At 37.2% G+C, this 22,422-nt stretch overlaps 1 protein-coding gene across 1 annotated transcript; it reads right to left on the minus strand.

Annotated features, from left to right (window-relative positions):
* Positions 1-1,888: 1,888 nt before the first annotated feature.
* Positions 1,889-5,400, minus strand: LOC112091128. The gene is made up of 3 exons (XM_024163985.1): positions 4,388-5,400; positions 3,946-4,244; positions 1,889-2,157 (listed from the first exon to the last, which is right to left on the minus strand). The coding sequence occupies exons 1-3, from the start codon at positions 5,398-5,400 to the stop codon at positions 1,889-1,891; spliced, it is 1,581 nt and encodes a 526-aa protein (XP_024019753.1).
* Between the last annotated feature and the right edge of the window lie 17,022 nt (positions 5,401-22,422).

Consider the following 22,422-nt stretch of genomic DNA (forward strand, 5'->3'; position numbering starts at 1 on the left):
CAGATGCGGAAGCGTGGGTAAGAGCGGATCAAGTATAACAAAAATTTTCATAAAACCTTTGAGATACTCTATAGATGACATTAATTTATGTACGAATAAATTAATCACATTAATTTATTTATTAAGAACTCAATTAGGAATAATACCTGGCGGCCGATTAGGATGATAACTTGAGTTCGTTGACCTCGAATAATCCTTGCTCCAAAGCCTTGTGTTTAGAAAACCAATGTCTTCCACGTCAATTTCTAGAATCCATGAAAACGTGTGTGTGGGCACACCTAAGACAAAACGGATTAGAATAAACACTCAAATTTCCACAAACACCAACGCATGCACGATGTGCAATTTTTGAAGAAAATTTTTTCCTTCCCACAATAAGAGAATTTCGGCCACAATAAAATATTAGGTCAAAAAATTGTTCAAAAATCGCGTCTCACAATTTTCTATCATTCTCTTATTTATAGAGTAGAAGTCAAACTTCTAGAAGAAATCCAATCTCTATCTCCAATATAAAGCTTGTTAATTATCTCCTATTTGAATTTAGAACAAAATCTCCTCTTCTCTTTTATCCATTATGGCCGGCCACAGATAAGGGATTTTATCCTTGTGTAGGCACCAATATCATATAGGGAAGGAAGAGAAAATCATCATCTATCTTGCAGTCTAATTTTGACTCAAATTCAAATTCCAATTTAAGTCAAACTTAAATTAATTTGAATTCTAAATTGAACAACTTATCAAATAAGTTTAAGTGGATAAAACTAGATGTGTTCAAATTCAAATTTAAATAATCACATTATTTAAATAATAATTAATTCTCAGTTAATTATTTTCGAGTGTTTAATTTTTAGAATTTCATAATTCTAAAATTTCTATTTTACCCTTTGTGTCTGGGAGAATTACAAGGACGACGCGGGGACTAATGGACCTATAATCCTGAGCTCCAATAAAATTAATAATTAATTAAACACTTTAATTAATTAATTACTTATATTAATTCTAATAGTTACTCCACTATAAACTTGGAATTGCACTATCGAAATTATAGACATAAATTACTTCTAAACTGTGAAGTGTCCATTTGATATAGTCATTGCATATAGATCAATCCTCCATAAATAATTCATAATTAGAGCTAGATAGAATCCGTTAACCTCTCTAATTATATCTTTATCCTTGAGTACCATTGATTCTCTAATGGACAGTGATTCATAAAACACAATCATGAATCGAAGCTCCTACTAATCCAAGTACCGAATCAACCCTCATGAGAATTATTTATCTACTTCTTTCTCAGGAAGGAATGGATTCCATCTCGTATAATAACATTCCCGGCTACGTACTTCATCTTGTCTCCAAAATACAAGGAATAGGATTCAAGATCTCAGAATCCGTACTGAGTAAATCAAAAGACACAAATCCATAAATAGGAGTCTATTAAGAACTCAGGATTAAGATCATTCTATATATGGCCATCAGTAGAGTTAATTAGAATTTCTATACTTAACAGAAATTATTAGAAATTCATATTATTTATGCGTCCCTGTTCCACATAATCTCATTATGCGTAATACACTCATTCAATATCTCGCTATATTAACAGTGCGGATAACACTGTTCCATTCTTAATGGGAATGACATGTATTTGTAATATTCTAATGAAAGATTCTGAACTTTAATTAAATTTATTACGAACATGACTTTTTGATTATTATCCTTAAACATTATCCTCTCACATATAACACTTATATACCATGTTTAAAGTCACATAAATAATCATGGAATTTTCATTTGATATTCATAAAATATTCGTAAATATATGCACATAAAATAATGAATAAACTCTTTTATTAAATAAATAATAAATATCCTATTACATCTTATGCTTCTAGGACACCATTCCAACACCTTCTTCATACCATATTACTCGGCTGGTAGGAATGGATATCTCGACTGGAAGGACCGCTTCCACCCCGTAACCCATTGAGAATGTAGTTTCCCCTTTGGTAGTCCTACTGGTTGTCCTGTAGGCCCACAGAACCTTTGGTAGCTCATCTGCCCACTTTCCTTTGTAGCTATCGAGCTGCCGCTTTGGCATAGCTTTGACCTGTCCGTTAGACTGGGGATATACAATAGAGAAAAAGTTCTTGTGGATACCTAGCAATTCACAGAACTGGTTGGTGTTATCATTGTTAAACTGTCTCCCTGTTGTGTGATTTGTGCTCATAAGTGCACGAGTCGCCTCAAGTAATAAAGTGTGAATAAGATTGACGATCCCACGAGGATTAAGTCACCAATAATATAATGTAAAAGTCACCTCAAACACCAAATTTGATAAAAGAGTCAACTAACTACAATTCAATAAACTAATTAGACAGAAAGGAAGCAATGTAGATGCAACACGAAGTAGTGAAGATAACGAGAATGCAGCTATAGATCTTAATTCAATGATTAAATGGGCTAGGACTATTGATTTCACCTTAGTTGTAAGTCAGGCCTTAAAATGCTACAAGAATGCTACAACATTTTTATTCCAGTCAACTGAAACTCAATTTTTGCATAAAATTCTTCCGAATTAATTATGAGTTAAATTCTTCAAACCATTTCCAGCATATTCCTATGTGAATCTAGTTCTCAGATTACAGATCTCAGTACTGGTTCCATTTAGTTATGCAAGATGAATAATATATTCCTATACCATTCACAAATTAACAAACTTAAACAAGCATATTGAACTTGCGTCATCTATGTTAGATCCAACTCAAATTAACCTTTCCAGTATTAATTTAAAGTCTTGTATCCTATAGTTGATAACCAATAAAAAATATGGATAAGCATTAAACATACATAGATGAACAGGAATAAAAACTCAAGCAACTTAGAAATTAACTATCATCCTTATAATTTTAGTTCCATTAACAATCCTAGCTAAGAACAACTTAACTCATGGTTGAATTTGCAAAAATTAAATTCTCAGTATAATTCATTGTTCAATAAAATTGCAAATCCAGAGAGAAATTAAATACAACAGAGAGATAGAAAAGAGTTTGACTGATTTGGAGCTTCAATCTTTTTCTCCTCCTTTTCCTTCTTCAAGCGAGCTTCCACTGGGTGAAGACAGCTGAATCCTCTTGAGTATTAGTCTCTGTTCTGCACTGATATAGCTCTCTATTTTTTTTTTTCTTTTTTTCATATAAATGGCATAAAGCCTTATTAATGCGTCTCCTTATTTTTTTTTCTTTTGGTTTTCTTGGGGTCTGTGCTCTAGGCTTAGGGCGTAAGGTGGCTTCCCTTTTCTGGTGACTACAAATGGATGGGATATTAATCCCTCATGTTCCTCTGCGTTAGTGAAGTAAGAGAGAGGCTCAAGGGTTTCTGATGTCAACTAGACATGTGGCGAGTTAGGAGTAGTGAAGGAGCTAGTGGGATCCATGTGGTAGAAGCGGAGAAGGTGAGACGGAGGCTACATACAGAATAGGTGGAGCGCGAAGCAGACAATTTCACTCGCTAGATGATGAGTGCTGACGCGTGGATATGACCTGGTTTGAATTTTCTCTAAACTTTTGACCCCATTCAAGCTTTATCTTTTCATTTTAGCTCCTTTTTCTTTGTACTTTTGACCCCATTACATTTCAAACTTTTCACTTATGTCCCACTGTTACACAAATAAGAACATTAATTATTTTAGAAGGAAAACTAAAATAGAAATTACTAAAACTAAAGTAAATAAAATAAAATAAATCTAAAATGAAAAGTAAATTCATTAACATTTAAAATAAAGTAAAGTAAAATAAAATAAGCTAAAAATCTCAAAAATTAGCCACTTTAAATGCATAAAATAGTGAAATAACTCTATTTATAATAGAGTTATCACTCCCGTTGTCTGATACGAGAAAATGTGGTACACTAAACCGGCGACTATGTTATTCCATATGAAGTTTGTACATTTCTCCTCCGATATCGTCGTTAGTGGCTCAGCTTCAACCCACTTCATAAAGTAGTCGATAGCTACAATGGTGTACTTGTATCCCCCAGGGGTCTTGTGTAATGGGCCAATGAGATCAATCCCCCATTTAGCAAAAGGCCAAGGAGTGACTATCGACGTTAGATCTTCTGAATGCTGCTGAGGGATGAGGGCGTACCTTTGGCAGCCTTCACGTTTCTTTGCATATTCAGCCACTTCCTTCTTGAGGTCAGGCCAGTAATACCCCTTCCTCAGCACCTTATAAGCTAGGGACTGCCCCCTGCGTGGTTTCCACTTATCCCGTCATGTACTTCTGAGAGCACCCTATTTGCTTCTTCTTCATCGAGGCACCAAAGCAGGGGCGTCGAGAATCCCCTTCAATAGAGAGTATCATCGTGCATGGTGAATCTTGACGCCCGGTACTTTAACTTTTTTGCTTGCTGTTTGTCTTCTGGGAGTTCACTGTCAACCAAATATCTGATGATTGGGTCCCTCCAGCTCGGCTGGCAACTCATTGACATGACTTTAAGCTTTCCCTTGGTAGAAGGAGCTTTTAAGGCCTCTACGGGTACTAGCTTCAACAGCTCAGCATCGTTTGAGGTGGCTAGCCTGGCCAGGGCTTCAGCATTGCTATTTTCTGCCCTTGACACTTGCTGTATGTCGTAGGCCGTGAGTTTTTCTAAGGCCTTTTTAACCTTCTTAAGGTAGGCTGCCATCTTTTCATCCCTGGTTTGATATTGGCCTTTCACTTGGTTCACGACTAGTTGTGAATTGCTGAAGATGTCTATAGCCTCCACTTTTAGGTGTTCTGTCAACCGGAGTCCAGCTAGTAACGCATCATATTCTACTTCATTGTTGGATGCGGGGAATTCAAACCTGACGGCTGAGGTTATTTTGTGACCCTCTGGGGTATGTAATACCAACCCTGCTCCGAAGTCGTTGTCGTTGGAGCTTCCGTCGACATAGAGTTTCCATTTGAGTGGCCCACCAACAACCTTTGCTTCATCTGGTACCCCCATGAACTCAGCAACGAATTCGGCTAGGGCTTGGCCCTTGATGGCTATCTGCGGCTTGTAATCAATGTCAAACTGGCTGAGCTCTATGGACCACTTAAGGAGCCTTTTAGAAGTGTCAGGCTTTTGCAAGACCTGCCTAAGACGATGGTTCGTCAAAACCTGAATGCTATGGACCTGGAAATAGTGGCATAGCTTTCTCGACGTCACCACTAGCACGAGGGCGAGCTTTTCCATCTGTGGATACCTCATCTCTGTGTCAAGGAGGCACTTGCTAGTGTAATACACTGGCAGCTGCACCTTATTCTCTTCGCGGACCAACACCGAACTAACGGCATGTTCAGAGACCTCCAGATACAGGCTCAGCACCTCTCCGGTCGTAGGCTTGGACAGTATGGGTGGCTTCCCAAGGTGCTCCTTCATTTTTTGGAATGCATGTTCACACTCCTATGTCCATTGAAACGGCTTGCTTCCTCTCAAGGTGTCAAAGAATGGTATGCACTTATCTATAGATTTAGAAATTAACTTGTTGAGTATGGCAATACAACCCGTTAGCTTCTGGACTTCTTTCGGTTTTCATGGTGATTTCATGTCGAGGAGCACCTGTACCTTTTCTGGATTACCCTCGATTCCTCGACTGCTCACCATAAAACCTAGAAATTTTCTCGATTTGACCCCGAACACACACTTAAGGGGATTTAGCTTCATCCTATACTTCCGCGGGACATCAAACATTCCCTTAATGTCTTCCACATGATCCTCTGACTTCTTGCTCTTTAGCAGCATATCATCCACATATACCTCCATCATTTTACCTATTTGTTTTGCGAACATCCTGTTGACCAAGCGTTGATATGTTGCTCCCACATTTTTTAGGCCAAAGGGCATGACCTTGTAGAAATACAGGCCCCTGTCGGTGATGAATGATGTGTGCTCTTCATCATGGTGAAACATTAGAATCTGGTTGTAGCCAGAATAGGCATCCATAAAACTCAGGTGTTTATACCCTACCGTGGCATCGACCAGCTGATCTATCCTCGGGAGCGAGAAGATGTCCTTTGGATAGGCTTTATTTAGGTCACTGAAGTCGACACAGGTCCTCCACTGTACGCTGGGCTTTAATACTAGTACACAGTTTGAAACCAACTCGGGGTACAGAACCTCCCGGATGAAGTTGTTTCTTATTAACTTGTCGACCTCCTCCCGTAGAGCTTCATATCTCTCGGCATTCATTGGTCGACGCTTTTGCTCCTTGGGGGGATACTTCTCATCTATGTTGAGTATGTGACTCATTATGTCTGGGTTTATGCCCTCCATGTCCTCGTGGGTTTAGGCAAACACGTCAGGGTTGCTCCTAACGAATGCTATAAGCCTTTCCCGGCTATGTTCTTTAAGTTCCAAGCCTACCCTTAGTTTTCTTGTAGGCTGCTTTTTGTTAATGGGGACCTCAATCAACTCATTGACCGGCCCCGTTCCTGTCTCTTCATCCGAGAGTCTTGGATCGAGGTCGATCTCCTCTGCTTTGGTTACTACCATCCTCATCTCTCTTCTCGCTTGCGCTGGCTCGGCGTAGTGACAGACTGTCTCTGAGTATGTGAGCCTCGACTCGTACTGGTTTCCCCTGACTCATATGATTCTGTTGGGGGTCATAAATTTCATCATTTGATGATAGATCAATCTGACTACTTTCAATGCCCTCAGCGTCGGGCGCCCTATGACTGCGTTGTACTGGTCACCTCCCTTCACCACCAAGAACTGTGACATAACGGTCAAGGTGTGTGGTCGGTCACCAATTGTCAAGGGTAGTTCTATCATTCCCTCAGGAACGACGCAATCCCTGGTGAAGCCGTTCAGGGGTTGCGTGTTATTCTGCAGTCTCGCTCAAGGGATCCCCATCTTGTCGAGGCAATCGGCGTACATAATATCTTCTGAGCTACCATTGTCCACTTGGATACGGCAGACCGTGTGGTTACCTATCATGGCCTCCACTACTAGGGCATCACTTTGGGGGAAATGCACCCCATTTGCATCCGCCTCTGAAAACGTTATCTCGGCCTCTTCATATCTTGCGGCCTTCGCCTCTCATGATCCTCCGGTTGAACTTTTCCTTCACCTCCCTTGCGTACTCTTTCTGTGCACGGCGAGAGGCACCACCAAGATACGGCCCTCCGAAGAGTGTCCTCGTCACGCCGACAGGTTCAGGGGGATGGTCTTGCCTTTGGTCCTCCTTTCGGTCGTTGTTCCTCCGATTGTTATTGCCCTATCTGTCAGCTCGATACTCACTGAGCGTCCCTTCCCGGATCAACCTTTTGACCTCATCCCTTAGGTAAAAACATTTGGTGGTCGTGTGCCTGCTTTCACTGTGAAACCTGCAATACTTGTTTTGGTTTCTCTGCGCTGGGTCAGACTTGAGCGGCGGTGGGCAATGCAGTACCTAGAGGTGACTGATCTCATGATAGACGTCCTTGATCCCTATGGTTAAAGGGGTGTAGGCATCATACTTTTGCGGTTTGCCTCACTTGGTATCCCCCTGCCCCACCGAGGCATTGCCGCCCCTGTTGTTTACGGTCGGGTTATACCTTTGCTCTGTTTGCACCTGAGGATTACCTCGGTTCTTCTTGCCATTATTCTAGTGGCTTGGATGTCCTGCTTTTTCTTTGGTGGGGGCCACCACCTTGCTCTTTAAGGCCTTTTTGGCCTCTCCAGCGTTAATGAATCCCTAGGCCCTCACCAGGAATTCTTGGTAGGTCTGGGGTGGTCTTCGGTTGAGGTCTGTATTGTACGAGATGTCCTTCTTCATGCTCGATAGGGTCCCTATCAAAGCTACCTCATCGGAGATCCCCTCGGTGGCGGCCACTTGTTCTCTGAACTGGGCTATCTAATCTTTTAGGGACTCGTTTGGTCCCTGATACACCCTCAAAAGGTTTTGCTTCGATGGGATGTACTTTTTGACACCTATGAACTGAGTCAGGAAGGCGTTCTTCAAGTCATCTTAGTTGGTTATGGAGTTTGGTTTTAGGGACCTAAACCATCTCCTGGCGGAGTCAAAAAGATGATTTCTGAACACCCAGCACATGACCTCCTCGGGGTATCCGTGTAGGAGCATATGCCCCGTGTAGACTTCCCGGTGGTCATCCGGATCACTCCTTCCATCATATAATGGAATAGGTGGCAGCTTATACTTATCGGGCAATGGTACTTGGATGATGTTCTCTGTGAATGGGTGGTCGTGAGACATATACATCTTGGCGTCGACATTTACGGCCTCAACCACCTTTCCCACAACATGCTCAAAGTTATTTTGCTGACTCCCTATTTGCGTTTCTAGCATGGCCATCTTCTCGGCCAGGGTTTTATTCTTGGCCGTGAGCTCTTCCTCCCTGGTCCGCTGTACGTCTCGGTCGCGTCGAGCGTTCAGTCGCTCCCTCAGGTCTCCTCCGCATACGAATGAAGATTCTACCAGAACTGCGTTCCTCCAGTTCACGTTCTCCTGCGGTTGAGGAGGTACCTCTCGGTCATTTGCTGTCTAGGCCGCGGTCCTCTTCTAGGCTCTCCTCCTGGAAGCTCATTGCCTGCTCCACATAGATCTATTTGACTTGGCTGGGCGGAGGTTGTTGGCCCCACTGTCACTGACTCCCTCGGCGTCACTACGTCGGTCACCAATTACTTGGTTCCCGACAGCGGCGTTCACCGGGTTCATCGGCGCATCCTCTAACGGCGGCATCGAATCTGGCCTTTGCTCCCATCTGGCGAGGGCTATGGCCATCCTCTCTACGACAACAGTAAGTGTTTCGACCTGCCTTTAGAGTTGGTCAAGGCGATCTGGGGGTTCCCAGTGGCCGGTGGTTGTGCCCTGCGGTTGGGCCGTGCCCCTGCTGGTTCCTGACCGCCGTTGGGCGGATTCGTCAGATTCTTTCCTCCGACGGCAGGATTCTGGCCTTCCTGGCTTTTCTGAGTTGCCGTCATGCTGCGGGTTTTTCTCGGAGGAGCCATATTCACTACTTACTGTTGGATTGATTTCTGGATTTTTGGCCTTCCTTCTAGCGCTAGTTGTTGACAGTGGATTTCTGTCAACTAAAGATTAACTCTCTGATAACACTCACAGCAACCTCTCACGGATTAATTAAGGGTTAATGTTGCAAAATGATATAGAGAAGACAAGAATTTATAGTGGTTCGGTAAGATTTCTTGGCCTAGTCCACTTGTGGATGCAGTAATACTTTGTTGATTACAATCTCTCTAGAGTAGTAGAATAGTGCGTAAAAAACTTAATGAATTCCCATGGCTCTATTTATAGGCCTTGTACACATGAGAGACCTCCTCTACATTTCCTGAGGAAATCATCCTCTATCCCTTAATTCTGGGATTTGGGAGTTGTATTTTCATGATTACGGCTTCTAGGTCAGGCTAACCACCCTTATCGGCTACCTGATTTCCTGACTGCGACAGTAGTGGTTGGTACAATGCATCTTCCCTTGAGTTGACAGGACTATCTTTGGATTGGACCGGGCTGCTACCTCGACGTCGTGACCCCCACAACTCAAGCGAGGTTCTCGACGCCTGTTACCCTACATGAACTCTCGACGTATACAGGGCGCCTTAAGTACCGTCGTCCCCTCGATGCCAGCGACCGATTCTCGACATGGAGGCCTCGGCGCTTGTCGTCGAAAGGAACGATCGATTGCTTAACCGTGGTGTAACAGAACTCCTCCGAAGGTCTTTCAAGGCGAACAGCTGATGGAGCTTCACTTGGAAAATGATTAATGCACGAAGATTCTAGCACCAAGGCCAAATCAACCAGTTCCCCGATTCCCATTCCCCCTAGTAAGCCAACTTTAGCTTTTCATGTAGACATTTTTGTTTGGCTAACCACATCTTCGTACTGGCCTAAATTTATTTATCCTTACCCTTGTTCTAAGATGGATTGGAGTTTAGAAACATATATCATGAGCAAGGAATTTGATTGAAAATTTGGGTTGGGAAGAAGAGATAAGTGTGGGGGAAATTTACAAATCAAAAGAGGAAAAGAAAGGGAAAAAATTGTGAACAGCTAGCTCGGGAGAGATAGAAAAAAAAAAAAAAAAAAAAAAAAAAAAAAAAACAACAACAACAAAAGAAAACGAAAAAAAAAGAAAAAAAAAATTTGAAGAATTCAATTGAAAAAAAAAAAAGTGTCAAAGTATGAATAAAGGCTCTCTGAGCTAAGGAAATCATTACCGGGATTGTGGCAAGGTTGGTTAGAATGAAAAGAGAGCCCAACACAAGACATTTGGCTCGTGTTTTTATGTTACACTTGGGATTTTGAGAGAGATTCCTTGGAAATTTTTGATGCCTCTTACTCCGTCAAGTTTTTAGAACCTTTACTACATCCTACTCCCGTCACTTCTCTTAATCACTACCCCTTGGCACCATTACAATCCATATCGAAGACCTTTTAATTTCAGGTGGTGCATTCGACATAGTGGAGATTCGTATTAAATGGGGAGCCTATGATGCTCGATCCTTCCAATTGAAATTGGGATATCATTTCTATGAAGACTATGAGGGTTTATCATTTTCGAAACATGTGTAATTTCGTGTCGGTAATGTTGGCTATTTCACACACACACTCGAGTATGATTATTATTGGGTGTATTAGCTTTAGAATGAGTAATTTTCTTGATTTGATGCTTGTTTTATTTTGAAGCCGCTATATCTGATGGTTCTCTGAGACAAAAGGTTGGAAGGTTAGAGTTTTGTTTTGTTCATTTGTTTACTTTTCGTCGTAGGTTTGCTCGAGGACGAACAAAGGTAGTGCAGGGGAAAATGATAAGTGCATAATTTTATATAGTTTTTCAATTAATTTTCCCATGTTTCCTTACTTGATTCTTGAGTATTTTTGTATTTTAATTATGATTTAATTTTATGTCTTGTACGTGTTTTGAAGGTCAAAGAATGATTTTGAGCTTAAAATGTCACAAAACGGAGGAAAAAGCACGAACTGGCAGAATGGATGGCGCTTTGGTGCCATCAGGGCAGCGCCTTGGCAATGCCTGCACAACATCCCAGCGCTGCAGCCCCAGCCCCTGCACGTAGCAGTTTTGGAACAGCGCAAGTAGCACTGCAGCACTAAGGGCAGGGCACCGCTGTGCCGTGCCGTGACTAGGCCTCCAAGAAACCCTTGTTTTGACCCCAAAAATTGCTCAATTTGACCCACACATGGAAATCTATAAATAGGCAACTTAGGGGCTGATTAGAGGAGCTTTTACACATTATTTTACAGCCTTCGAGAGATGAACAAGAAGAAGAAAAAGTGGAGATTCCTGAAGATTAATCTAGTTCTTTCTTCCCTTCTCTCTTTATTTTCTTTAGCTTTTATTTTCTTTTTCATTATGTTAACTTAGGTTTATTTTTGTTAAGGATGATTTCAAAACCCTAGATATGGATTTGAGATGGATGTTATGATTTTATTCTCCGATTTTCTATTAAAATTGCTTATCTTCTTCCATAATTATTGCTTATGATTATTTTCTTGTTTTGTTTAGTGGCCAACTGAATAGGACTTGAGAATATTCTATGGCTATATTAGGAGTTTTAATCCGTATTTGTCTTTCATTTCTAATGATTAGCAGTAATTGTGATTGTTGATTGCGGTCAAGCTTTCGTATAATTGCATGAAGAGCATAACAAGATTAAATATTCCAAGCTTGTGTGTTTATTGCTTAGATCAACCTATCTTTGTCATCGTAATGCTTCCTCTGGATTAAATCTAGAGAGCTTATTCTAGATTGTTTGAGGAATATGGATTAAGTGAAGAGCTTGTTTTGCTTAACCACGAACTAAAAAAAGACTGGGATAGCAGAGCTGCTATCTACGGTTGGTAGTTTTGATAGGAAATTGGAAATAATATTGCATATCCATCATGATTTCATTGTTTAGTGGTGATGATTTGATCATTTGACCATTGTTTTATTATTATTATTATTTTCTTTATTTATTTCAACTTCTTATTTTATTTAGTTTAATATTTTAAACCCCCTCTTTTCTGTTTTGTTTAATAAAATTAAACAGTTATTAATTAAATCCAATCCTCTGTGGGAATGACCCTTGCTTAACCACTATACTCACCCACCATGATCATATCTTAGCAAGACTATAAATTTGATATCCCTTTGAAAACACCATGAGTGACCATTGAAAACTCGCCCATCTATAAATATATATACACACACCTATATACAAATATATGTTAATTAGGGTGTTTCTAAGGTCCGTTCACTACTAATGAACGGACTAGTTCATCCTGTTAATTTGAGCCCTTGATGAAATTGTACGGTCAGGATTGAGTAAAGAGTAATAGGACAAGTGGCAAAAGTTATCGGTTGAACTTTTTAATATTTTTATATGTATAATTTCGTTTAAGGGAAGGGTTATTCCATAACACCTGTCGTTTTTGGGCCTGTCAACACAGTAGCAGGGTTGGGGGCAAAAAAAAAGAAAATTGAAGGTCACGATTTCTTCTTTACATTTTAGTCTAATCAGGATTACGTTAACAGAGGTTAATTACGGGTTTCTCTTACTAATGATTAATAAAAATAATTTTTCAGCTATACATCATTCAATTAAGACGATAATAGTTTTTCATACTCGGTATTAACTATATTCATAATCATGCATGCATAATTTTTTTCCTGACTACTTATGAGTTAGCAATACGCTAATACTGACCTACAGTATAACCATAAACATTGAGACCTAGTTATGCGTAAAAAATATATTAAAGAAAAAAATCGTCGACTTTTTAACATAATACCCTTGTTTCGTAGATCTTTTTGTTTCCTTTTTTTTTCCTTATCTACTCAATACCGACAAACTAGTTAACGTCAAAACAAAAATGATCTACGACATGCTAAACTAACATGCCTAACACCAGCCCCGATAGCTTCTATAGTGGAACTCTGTTGTTCTATCAAACTGGATGAAATTTTCCCCCCTTTTTTGTTGTCTTCTTCTTTTATTCAAATTTGCATTTTGGCGCACTTAAAATTCTAGAAATCAAACATAGTTTTACTTTTTCAACGAAAGGTATTATACTACAGTGATCATTTAATCATCAATTATTCATGATCTTTTCAGTTGAAAGGAACAAAGCAATTTTGACAAGTTTTTTGACAAGTGAATTGCCCAATATTCAGCGGAAAAGTATTGTCTTAAGTAAGAATAGCAGTATCAACGACAATGAAGAAAAGGTTAAGACGGAAGACTTTTGTGAGAGGTTTATATGTTATATGCTATTCTAACTTAAGGAGAGTTTAAGAATTATTTGAGTATAATAGATGTTAAAAATAAAATCATCAAGGACACTTTTATAATTACATGTTCAATACTAAACTCCTCCCGTAAAAACATGTCACATGTTATTTTATACTGAAAACTTAATAAAAGCGAGAATTTACAACAGTTTACAAATTTGTGGTGAACATATATTACAAAATTAAGTTTAGGGGCCATTTTGTGATAAAGCCTATAGTAAGGGGGTTAAATGTGGAATTTGTCATAACTAAAAAACCCCACTCTGCAGCATTTTTCATTGACGTGTTACTTTGTAGATGTTAAAATGTTTCCTTACAATCCTTTGATGTTATCTTTTCGTTTAGGCACAAGAAAGCAGCCATTTTTTGGGATTTTTAAAATCATTTTCATTCCACGAAATGTCTACTTCACCACAATTATACCACCTTAATTGCTTGATTATCACTGAACAGTGTCTGTCAATTAGTTGCGCCACTAATTCTCCCTTGCAAGTTGGCATCGTAATAGTTGTTTCTTATCTCTCGTACGGCCACGTGCGGAAGAACTAGTCCGTCAGAAGGACTATAGCCTATGCCTACATAGAGTTTCTACAGTCTGTCCACTACCATTGGATGCACTTATTCATCTCGTCAATCTCAGCCCTTGAGCTGAAATTGTATGGTCACGATTGAGTGAAGGGTAATAGAACAAGTGGCAAAAGTTACCGGTTGAACTTTTTAATATTTTTTTTATATGTAATTTCGTTTAAGTGAAGGGTTATTCCAAAACGCTCGTCGTTTATGGGCTTGTCAATTGCAGGGTTGGGAAAAAAAAGGGAATTGCAGGTTACGGTTTCTTCTTTACATTTTAGTCTAATTTATGCTAACAGAGGTTAATTACGGTTTGCTCTCACTAATGATTAATAAAAATAATTTTTCAGCTATACATCATTCAATTACGACAGATAATAGTTTTGTCATTTCAGTATTAACTATATTCATAGCCGCGGATGCATAATTTTTTTCTTGACTACTTATTGTTGCGAATGGTGTCTTAAAAGTATGAGATATAATAAAAAATTTATTATTAATTTAATAAAAGATTTTATTCACTATTTTATGTGCATATATTATTGAATATTTTATGAATATCACTGAAAATTTCATGATTATTTATGTGAGCTTCATTATTGTATATAAGTGTTATATGCGAGATAATAAACTTCGGAATAGTTAATTAAAACATTACTAACACATGTCATTCCCATTTAGAATGGAACGGTGTTATCCACAATGTTAATATGGTGAGATATTGAATGAGTGTATTACGCATAAAGAGATTATGTGGAACAGGGACACAATACGAATTTTTGATAATTTCTGTTAAGTATAGAAATTCTAATTGAGTCTATCGATGATCACATATAAAATGATCTTAATCCTGAGTTATTAGCAGACTCCTATTTATGGATTTGTGTCTTTTAATTTACTTGGTATAAATTTTGAGATCTTGAATCATATTCCTTGTATTTTGGAGATATGATGAAGTGAGTAGTGGGAATGTTATTATATGAGATAAAATCCATTCCTTCTTGAGAAAGAAGTAGATAAATAATTCTTTTGAGGGTTGATTTGGTACTTGGACCAGTAGGAGCTCCAATTCATGAATTTGTTTTATGAATCACTGTTCGTCGGAGAATCAATACTACTCAAGGATAAAGATGTAAATAGAGGAGTTAATGGATTTAACCTAGCTCTAATTATGAATTATTCATGGATGATTGATCTATATGTAATGACTATATCAAATGGATACTTCACAGTTTAGAAGTAATTTATGTCTATAATTATGATAGTGCAATTCCAATTTTATAGTAGAGTAACTTTTAAAATTAATTAATTAATTAATTAAAGAGTTTAATTAATTATTAATTCTATTGGAGCTCAAAATTATAGGTTCATGAGTCCCCACGTCGTCCTAGTAATCCTACAAGACACTAAGGCCAAAATGAGAATTTTAAAATTATTGAATACTAAAGAGAACACACAATAATAATTAATTGAGAATTAATTATAAATTAAATAATGTGATTATTTAAATTTAAATTTGAATTTTGAAATACACATGTGAAAGTGTTCACATGGTGTGAACGAATAGCACAGTGTGAATCCCTTTGGGATTCTATTGCTCATTCTCCAAGTTATCCAATTGAATTATTTGATAAGTTGTCCAATTTAAAATTCAAATTGATTTAAGTTTGACTTAAATTGGAATTTGAACTTGAGTCAAAATTGGACTTCAGGATAAATGCAGAATGTTGCCCTATTCTTTACCAGCAGTGTGTGTTGGTTTCCGAATCAAATTCGGATGCAGAAGCGTGGGGATAACGGATCAAGTATAACAAAAATTTTCATAAAACCTTTGAAATACTCTATAGATTATATTAATTTATGCACGAATATATTAATCACATTAATTCATTTATTAAGAACTCAATTACGAATAATACCTGACGGCCGATTAGGATGATAACTTGAGTTCTTTGACCTTGAACAATCCTTGCTCTAAAGCCTTGTGTTTAGAAAACTAATGTCTTCCATGTCAATTCCTACAATCTACGAAGACGTGTGTGTGGGCACACCTGAGACAAAATAGTTTAGAATAAACACTCAAATTTTCACAAACACCAACACATGCACGATGTGAAATTTTTAGAGATAAAATTTTCCTCTCAGTATACTAGAGAATTTCGGCCACCATATAAAATATAGGTGAAAAATTGTGTCTCACAATTTTCTATCATTCTCTTATTTATAGAGTAAAAGTCAAACTTCTAGAAGTAATCCAATCTCTATCTCCAAGATAAAGCTTGTTAATTATCTCCTATTTGAATTTGAAATGAAAGTCTACTACTCCTTATCCTCAAGATGGCTGGCCAATCTAGGTAATCCTATCCCTGTGGTAGGCACCAAATACAGATAAGGAAGGAAAACAAAATCATCATTTATCCTGCAGTCGAATTTTGATTCAAATTCAAATTCGAATTTAAGTCAAACTTAAATTAATTTGAATTCTAAATTGAACATCTTATCAAATAAGTTTAAATGGATAAATCTAGATATGTTCAAATTCAAATTTAAATAATCATATTATTTAAATAATAAATAATTATTTTCAAGTGTTTAATTTTTAGAATTTCATAATTCTAAAATTCCCATTTTGCCCTTTGTGTCTGGTAGAATTACAGGACAACGCAGAGACTAATGGACCTATAATCCCGAGCTCTAATAAAATTAATAATTAATTAAACAATTTAATTAATTTATTTATTCCACTAATTGCAATAGTTACTCCACTATAAACTTAGAATTGCACTCTCAAAATTATAGACATAAATTACTTCTAAAATGTGAAGTATCCATTTGATATAGTCACTGCATATAGATCAATCCTCCATAAATAATTTATAATTAGAGCTAGGTAAAATCCGTTAACCTCTCTAATTATATCTTCATCCTTAGGTACCATTGATTCTCTAATGGATAGTGATTCATAAAACACATTCATGAACCAGAGCGCTCTTACTAATCCAAGTATCGAATCAACACTCAAAAGAATTATTTATCTTCTTATTTCTCAAGAATGAATGGATTCCATCTAGTATAATAACATTCCCGGCTACCTACTTCATCATGTCTCCAAAATATAAGGAATAGGATTCAGGGTCTCAGAATCCGTACCGAGTAAATCAAAAGACACAAATCCATAAATAGGAGTTTGTTAAGAACTCGGGATTAAGATCATTATATAAATGACCATCGGTAGACTCAATTAGCATTTCTATACTTAACAGAAATTATTAGAAATTCATATTTTGTATGTGTCCCTGTTCGACATAATCTCATTATGTGTAATGCACTCATTCAATAGCTCACCATATTAACAGTGCGGATAACATCATTCCATTCTAAATGGGAATGACACGTATTAGTAATGTTCTAATTAAAGATTCTGAACTTAAATTAAATTTATTACGACATTTGTTTTTTATAATTATCCTTAAATATTATCCTCTCACATATAACACTTATATACAATGTTTAGGGTCACAAAAATAATCATGAAATTTTCATTGATATTCATAAAATATTCATAAATATATACACATAAAATGATGAATAAACCCTTTTATTAAATAACTAATAAATATTCTATCACATTTCATGCTTCTAGGACATCAGTCCCAACAATCTCCCACTTGTCCTAAAGCAAGTAGAATATGTCTTCAATCCTAAAACTTTCTAGGTGTCTATGACTGATCTATGCATGGAACAATTTCCAGATCAGTTAAGAATTTCTGGAGTCAGGTTGCTTTCTTTTACTACTTCACAAGCTACAACACTTTAACTCTTAATGATAGAATTAGCAATCACATTTTGCCAACAACCTTTCATTTCATGACTCATTCACCCAGTATGAATACAGATTTGGATGTTGACTCTCGAACTCCATGTATGACTCATAGTCAAAGTATGTGTATCCAGCTAAAAGATAACTCTTTAACTGATTAAACTATCTTATAGTTTCTTACTTTCCTCATACACTTAAGGATACACTACAACGCTACCTAATGATCGAATCTTGAGTTCAACTGACAACGACTGACCACTCCCACTGAAAATCATATATTCGGGTTTGCAAAGAACAAAAACATATTCTTTTCTTTTTTTTGATACATCTTGGTTTTGATCAAATCCATAAGACTTAATAGCCTTATCAAATCTGATGTTCCATGATCTAGAAGCTTACTTCAATCCATAAATGGATCTCGACAACTTGCAGACTTTCTGCTTTTGGATTTCCTCTATGTAACCCTTTGGCTGATCGATATAGATGGTTTCCTCAAGATAGCCATTCAGAAAAGCTATCTTGACATTCATCTTCCATATCTCATATTCAAAATATGCTCATATGGCCAAGAGTATCCGGATGGACTTAAGCATGGCTTCCGATGAGAGAGTTTCCTCAAAGTCAACTCCCTATTCTGGGTGTAACCCTTAACCCCTAGCCTTGCTTTATAAGTCTCCACTTTTCCATCCGCTCCTCTCTTTCTCTTGAAGATCCACTTGCATCTTATGGGTTTTACCTCTTTAGGTAGATCTACATGTTGCCACACTAAGTTAGAGTACATTGACTCCATCTCGAGTTTCATAGTTCCTTGCCATTTTTCCTTATTAGAATTATCCATCAAAGCCTTAAAGGTCAATGGATCCTCCTTACTGTCATCAGCAGTGATGATCTGGGCCTCCCCGATATACCGGTCAGGTAACTTGTTTACCCTCCCACTACGACGAGGCGTCACAGGAGTTTAATTAGAAATCGTGGTCTTATCTCTAAGCGTTCCAACAACTCTTGTTGGTTGTAGTCTAATCTCATTGGCAAGTAACTTTTCTAGAACTGCTTTGCTTTTGGGCTTGAAAACTACCATATAGTCATGCTCCAGAAACATGGCATTTGTCGATACAAATACTCTTTGATTCTTGTGACTATATAAAATAATCCTCCTCTTATCCCCATTGTATATCCCATAAATATGCATATTTCTGATCTTGGTTCCAACTTCCCAGCCTATTATTTCATCACATGAGCCGGACACCCCCATATGCGAATATGCTTCAAAACTAGCTTTTGACCATTTCACAACTCTAGGGGTGTCTTTAGTATAGACTTAGATGATACTAGATTCAGAATATACACGGTGGTTCTTAGGGCATAACCCCATAATGAAGTAGGATGTGATGAATAACTTCAACATTGATCTTATCATGTCGAACAAAGTCTGATTTCTCCTTTTGGCTACACCATTCCACTGTGATGTACCGGATGTAGTCAACTGCGATACCACACCTTCTTCTATCAAGAATTCCCAAAACTCTTACTTCAGGTATTCACCCCCTCAATCTGATCGAAGTGTCTTAATTGATTTTACCTAATTATTTTCCAAGTTTTGCTCGAAACTCTCTAAACTTTCCAAAAGTTTCAGATTTCGGTTAATTAGGTAAACATAACCATATCTTGAATAGTAATAAATAATGGTGATAAAATATTCGTAACCTCCTCTAGCTTGGACATTTAACGGTCCATATACATCTGAATGTATCAGCTGAAGAGGTTCTATGGCTCTTTTTCCTTTCGACCTATAAGGCCTCTTGGTCATTTTACCTTCCAGACAAGATTCACAGACTGGAAGCTTACTAACTTTTAGTTCGCGTAAAGGACCATCATTTACCAGTCTTTCAATCCTGTTTAGGTTAATATGACCAAGCCTAAGGTGCCACAGATATGTGTTATTATCGTAAGAAATCTTTTACTTCTTATTCTTAGGTTCGGCAACTATTGAACATTTCAGCATTACGCAGTGAGCCAAGCGTTGATTTAAACGGTATAAACCATTTTCTAAATATCCATAACAAATATCAGAACCATTCTGAAAGATGTGGACTAGATTATTATTAAAGGCAATCGTTCAAATAATTTAGAATTAGAAATCAAATTTCTCTTAATGCCTAGAGGGAAATAAACAATGTTCACAACAAGGTATTTCTAAAATTGAAGTCTAACTTTTCCCACTAATTTTGCCAATACCCTCACAGTATTCCCACCATCGAGTAGTCCCTGACGCCAAGTTCTCTGTAAGAACTAATATTTTGTAAAGAGAACCAAACATGATTAGTTGCTCCCGAATCAACTATCCAGGATGAGGAATCACCCTTTACTAAAGATGTTTCTAGAATTAGTAAATCTAATTTACTTTGATTCTACTTCTTTATTTAGGTGGAAACAATTTCCATTTAAGGGCTAAGACTTAATAAAGAAAATAAACATGATTAGTTATTCTTGAATCTACTATCCAGGATAAGGTATCACCCTTTAACTAAAACATGTTTTTAGAACTAGCAAATCATATTTGCTTGAGTTCCTTTCTTTGTTTCGGGAAACAATTTCCTTGTAAGAGTTGAGACTTGAAGAAAACACACATGATTAGTTATTCCTGAATCTACTATCCAGGATAAGGAATCACCCTTTTACTAAAACATGTTTTTAGAACTAGCAAATCGTATTTGCTTGATTCTTTTCCTTTATTTCAGTGGAAACATTTTTCCTTGTGACAGCTAAGACTTAATAAAGAAAACAAACATGAGTAGTAACTCCTGAATTCACTATCGAGGAATACGAATCACTATTTACTAAACATGTTTTCAGAACTAGCAAATCATATTCGCTTGATTAGTTTCCTTTATTTTGGTGGAAACGACTTTCCCTTTGTCTTTTGGTGAGGGCCCTTACAGTATTTAGCTAAGCCTTTCTTATATGAGTTTTCACATCGGTATCTGATGACTGCATTATCTCATAAGCTGTTTTCATGTCTTCATATTTCTTGTGAATTACCACACACAACCCTAGCTAACAGTTAGCTACAGTGGTTTTGTTAGGGACATGAGGACAATCCTTCATTTGGGACAAACTCATATTCATCACATGAATGTAAGTTATTTATGTTACTTTACCACTTTGCATAGTTTATCACTAGTCAGTGTTTCAGTTTCATGTAGTGAGATAATAGGTTTTGACAAATTGGAAATAAGAAGAATATTCATCTAATCAATTCATATTCATGAATATCAAGGCATGTGCATTTTTGGCACAATTAAATATGATGCATGATGCACATGAAAAATACATAAATCATGTTTTAATTTTAGGTGCCAACGATAATCCAATTTTTGACAAATATAGTGCCGCTGTAGGGTAGGTCAAAATATTCACAAATTGAACCGAGACCTTCTCAATTAATAAATATATTCAAAATATCTCATATTTTCATATTTATCAACTACCGTTATTTTGGTCAAAAATATAATCAACAAATTAATTATATTTCCTGTGAGTGTAACCCATCATTTTATATTCTACAGACTTAACTCCGGCGTGCCGCTGTAGGGTAGGTCAAACCGGAAATACATCCTTGAATCCTATCGCTAGGAAGTCAACTTTGTTATTGATCTGAAAGAACACTTTCCATAGGGAGTGCGGAATTGGTGCCCCCGCGAAGCCCCTTTCGAATCTCACGGTGTTGAACTAACGATGGAGACTAGTGGGTCGTATTGTCATACAACCCTCTCCCACTCATTATTTTGAAAATATGTATTTTATTTAAAAATCATCTCATGTTTTTCAAAACCCGATAAATAAACAATTTATTATTCGGATATGTGAAATTCTAAAATTTAATTCTTAAATTCAATTTCACATATAACATTATTTTGCAAATCAATTTTGCAACTTAAATCAATTTAATCATATTAAATCAATTTTAGTACATGGTTCTTATTTTATTTTTCTAAAACTCTTTTATAATAAATAAATAAATAATAATAAATGCGCGTGTATGCATAATATGTTATAAAACATATGAGTAGGCACATTATATCTGTATGGCATGTTATATGCGTGGACATATAATTGATAACTTCGTGAAATAGAGTCATTTAGCCTCTTTTGTGGATTAAAAAGTATGCTTGTTCTTGAGAATTTATTTAGTTTTTAATATTTTTACCTTATTTTTATTTCATTTTATTTTATTTGGAATTAATTTTATTTTTAGTTGTTTTAGGTATTTTTATTTTATTTTATTTTATTTTTATTTAGTTTCCTTTCAAAATAATTATTTTCCTCATTATGTAATTTAATTTTGGTGAAAGGTGAGCTTAAGTGCAAATTGAAATCTAAATTGGGAAAGAAATGCAAGAGAAAATAAGTAAAATTTTGAATTTGAATTAGCCTCAAAATGGAATTCGTGCGTACGAGTAAAATCAGCACAAAACTCATCACTCCAGCCGTTGGATCGCAGTGTCAATGGTCAAGATCGGGCGCGTGGAATCACCCCAGACAGGAGCGCGTCTCAGCAGGGTCGCGTCAGCTCTTCAGCGAATCAGAACGCGCCGTGTGTCCAGCTTGTCCCTCACTCAGCAGCTCACGTGATCCGGTGCGACGGTTCCATCCAAAGGCGCGTGAAACCTCCCTCTCTCAGTGAACTAGAGTGCGCCATGTGTCCATTCTATCCGAATCCTCCAATTGATGCGCGCCACGTGTCCGAACGCAGACCTTCAGCTG

Source organism: Morus notabilis, unplaced genomic scaffold (assembly GCF_000414095.1).
Source record: "Morus notabilis unplaced genomic scaffold, ASM41409v2 Scaffold67, whole genome shotgun sequence".
Classification (NCBI taxonomy): Eukaryota; Viridiplantae; Streptophyta; class Magnoliopsida; order Rosales; family Moraceae; genus Morus; species Morus notabilis.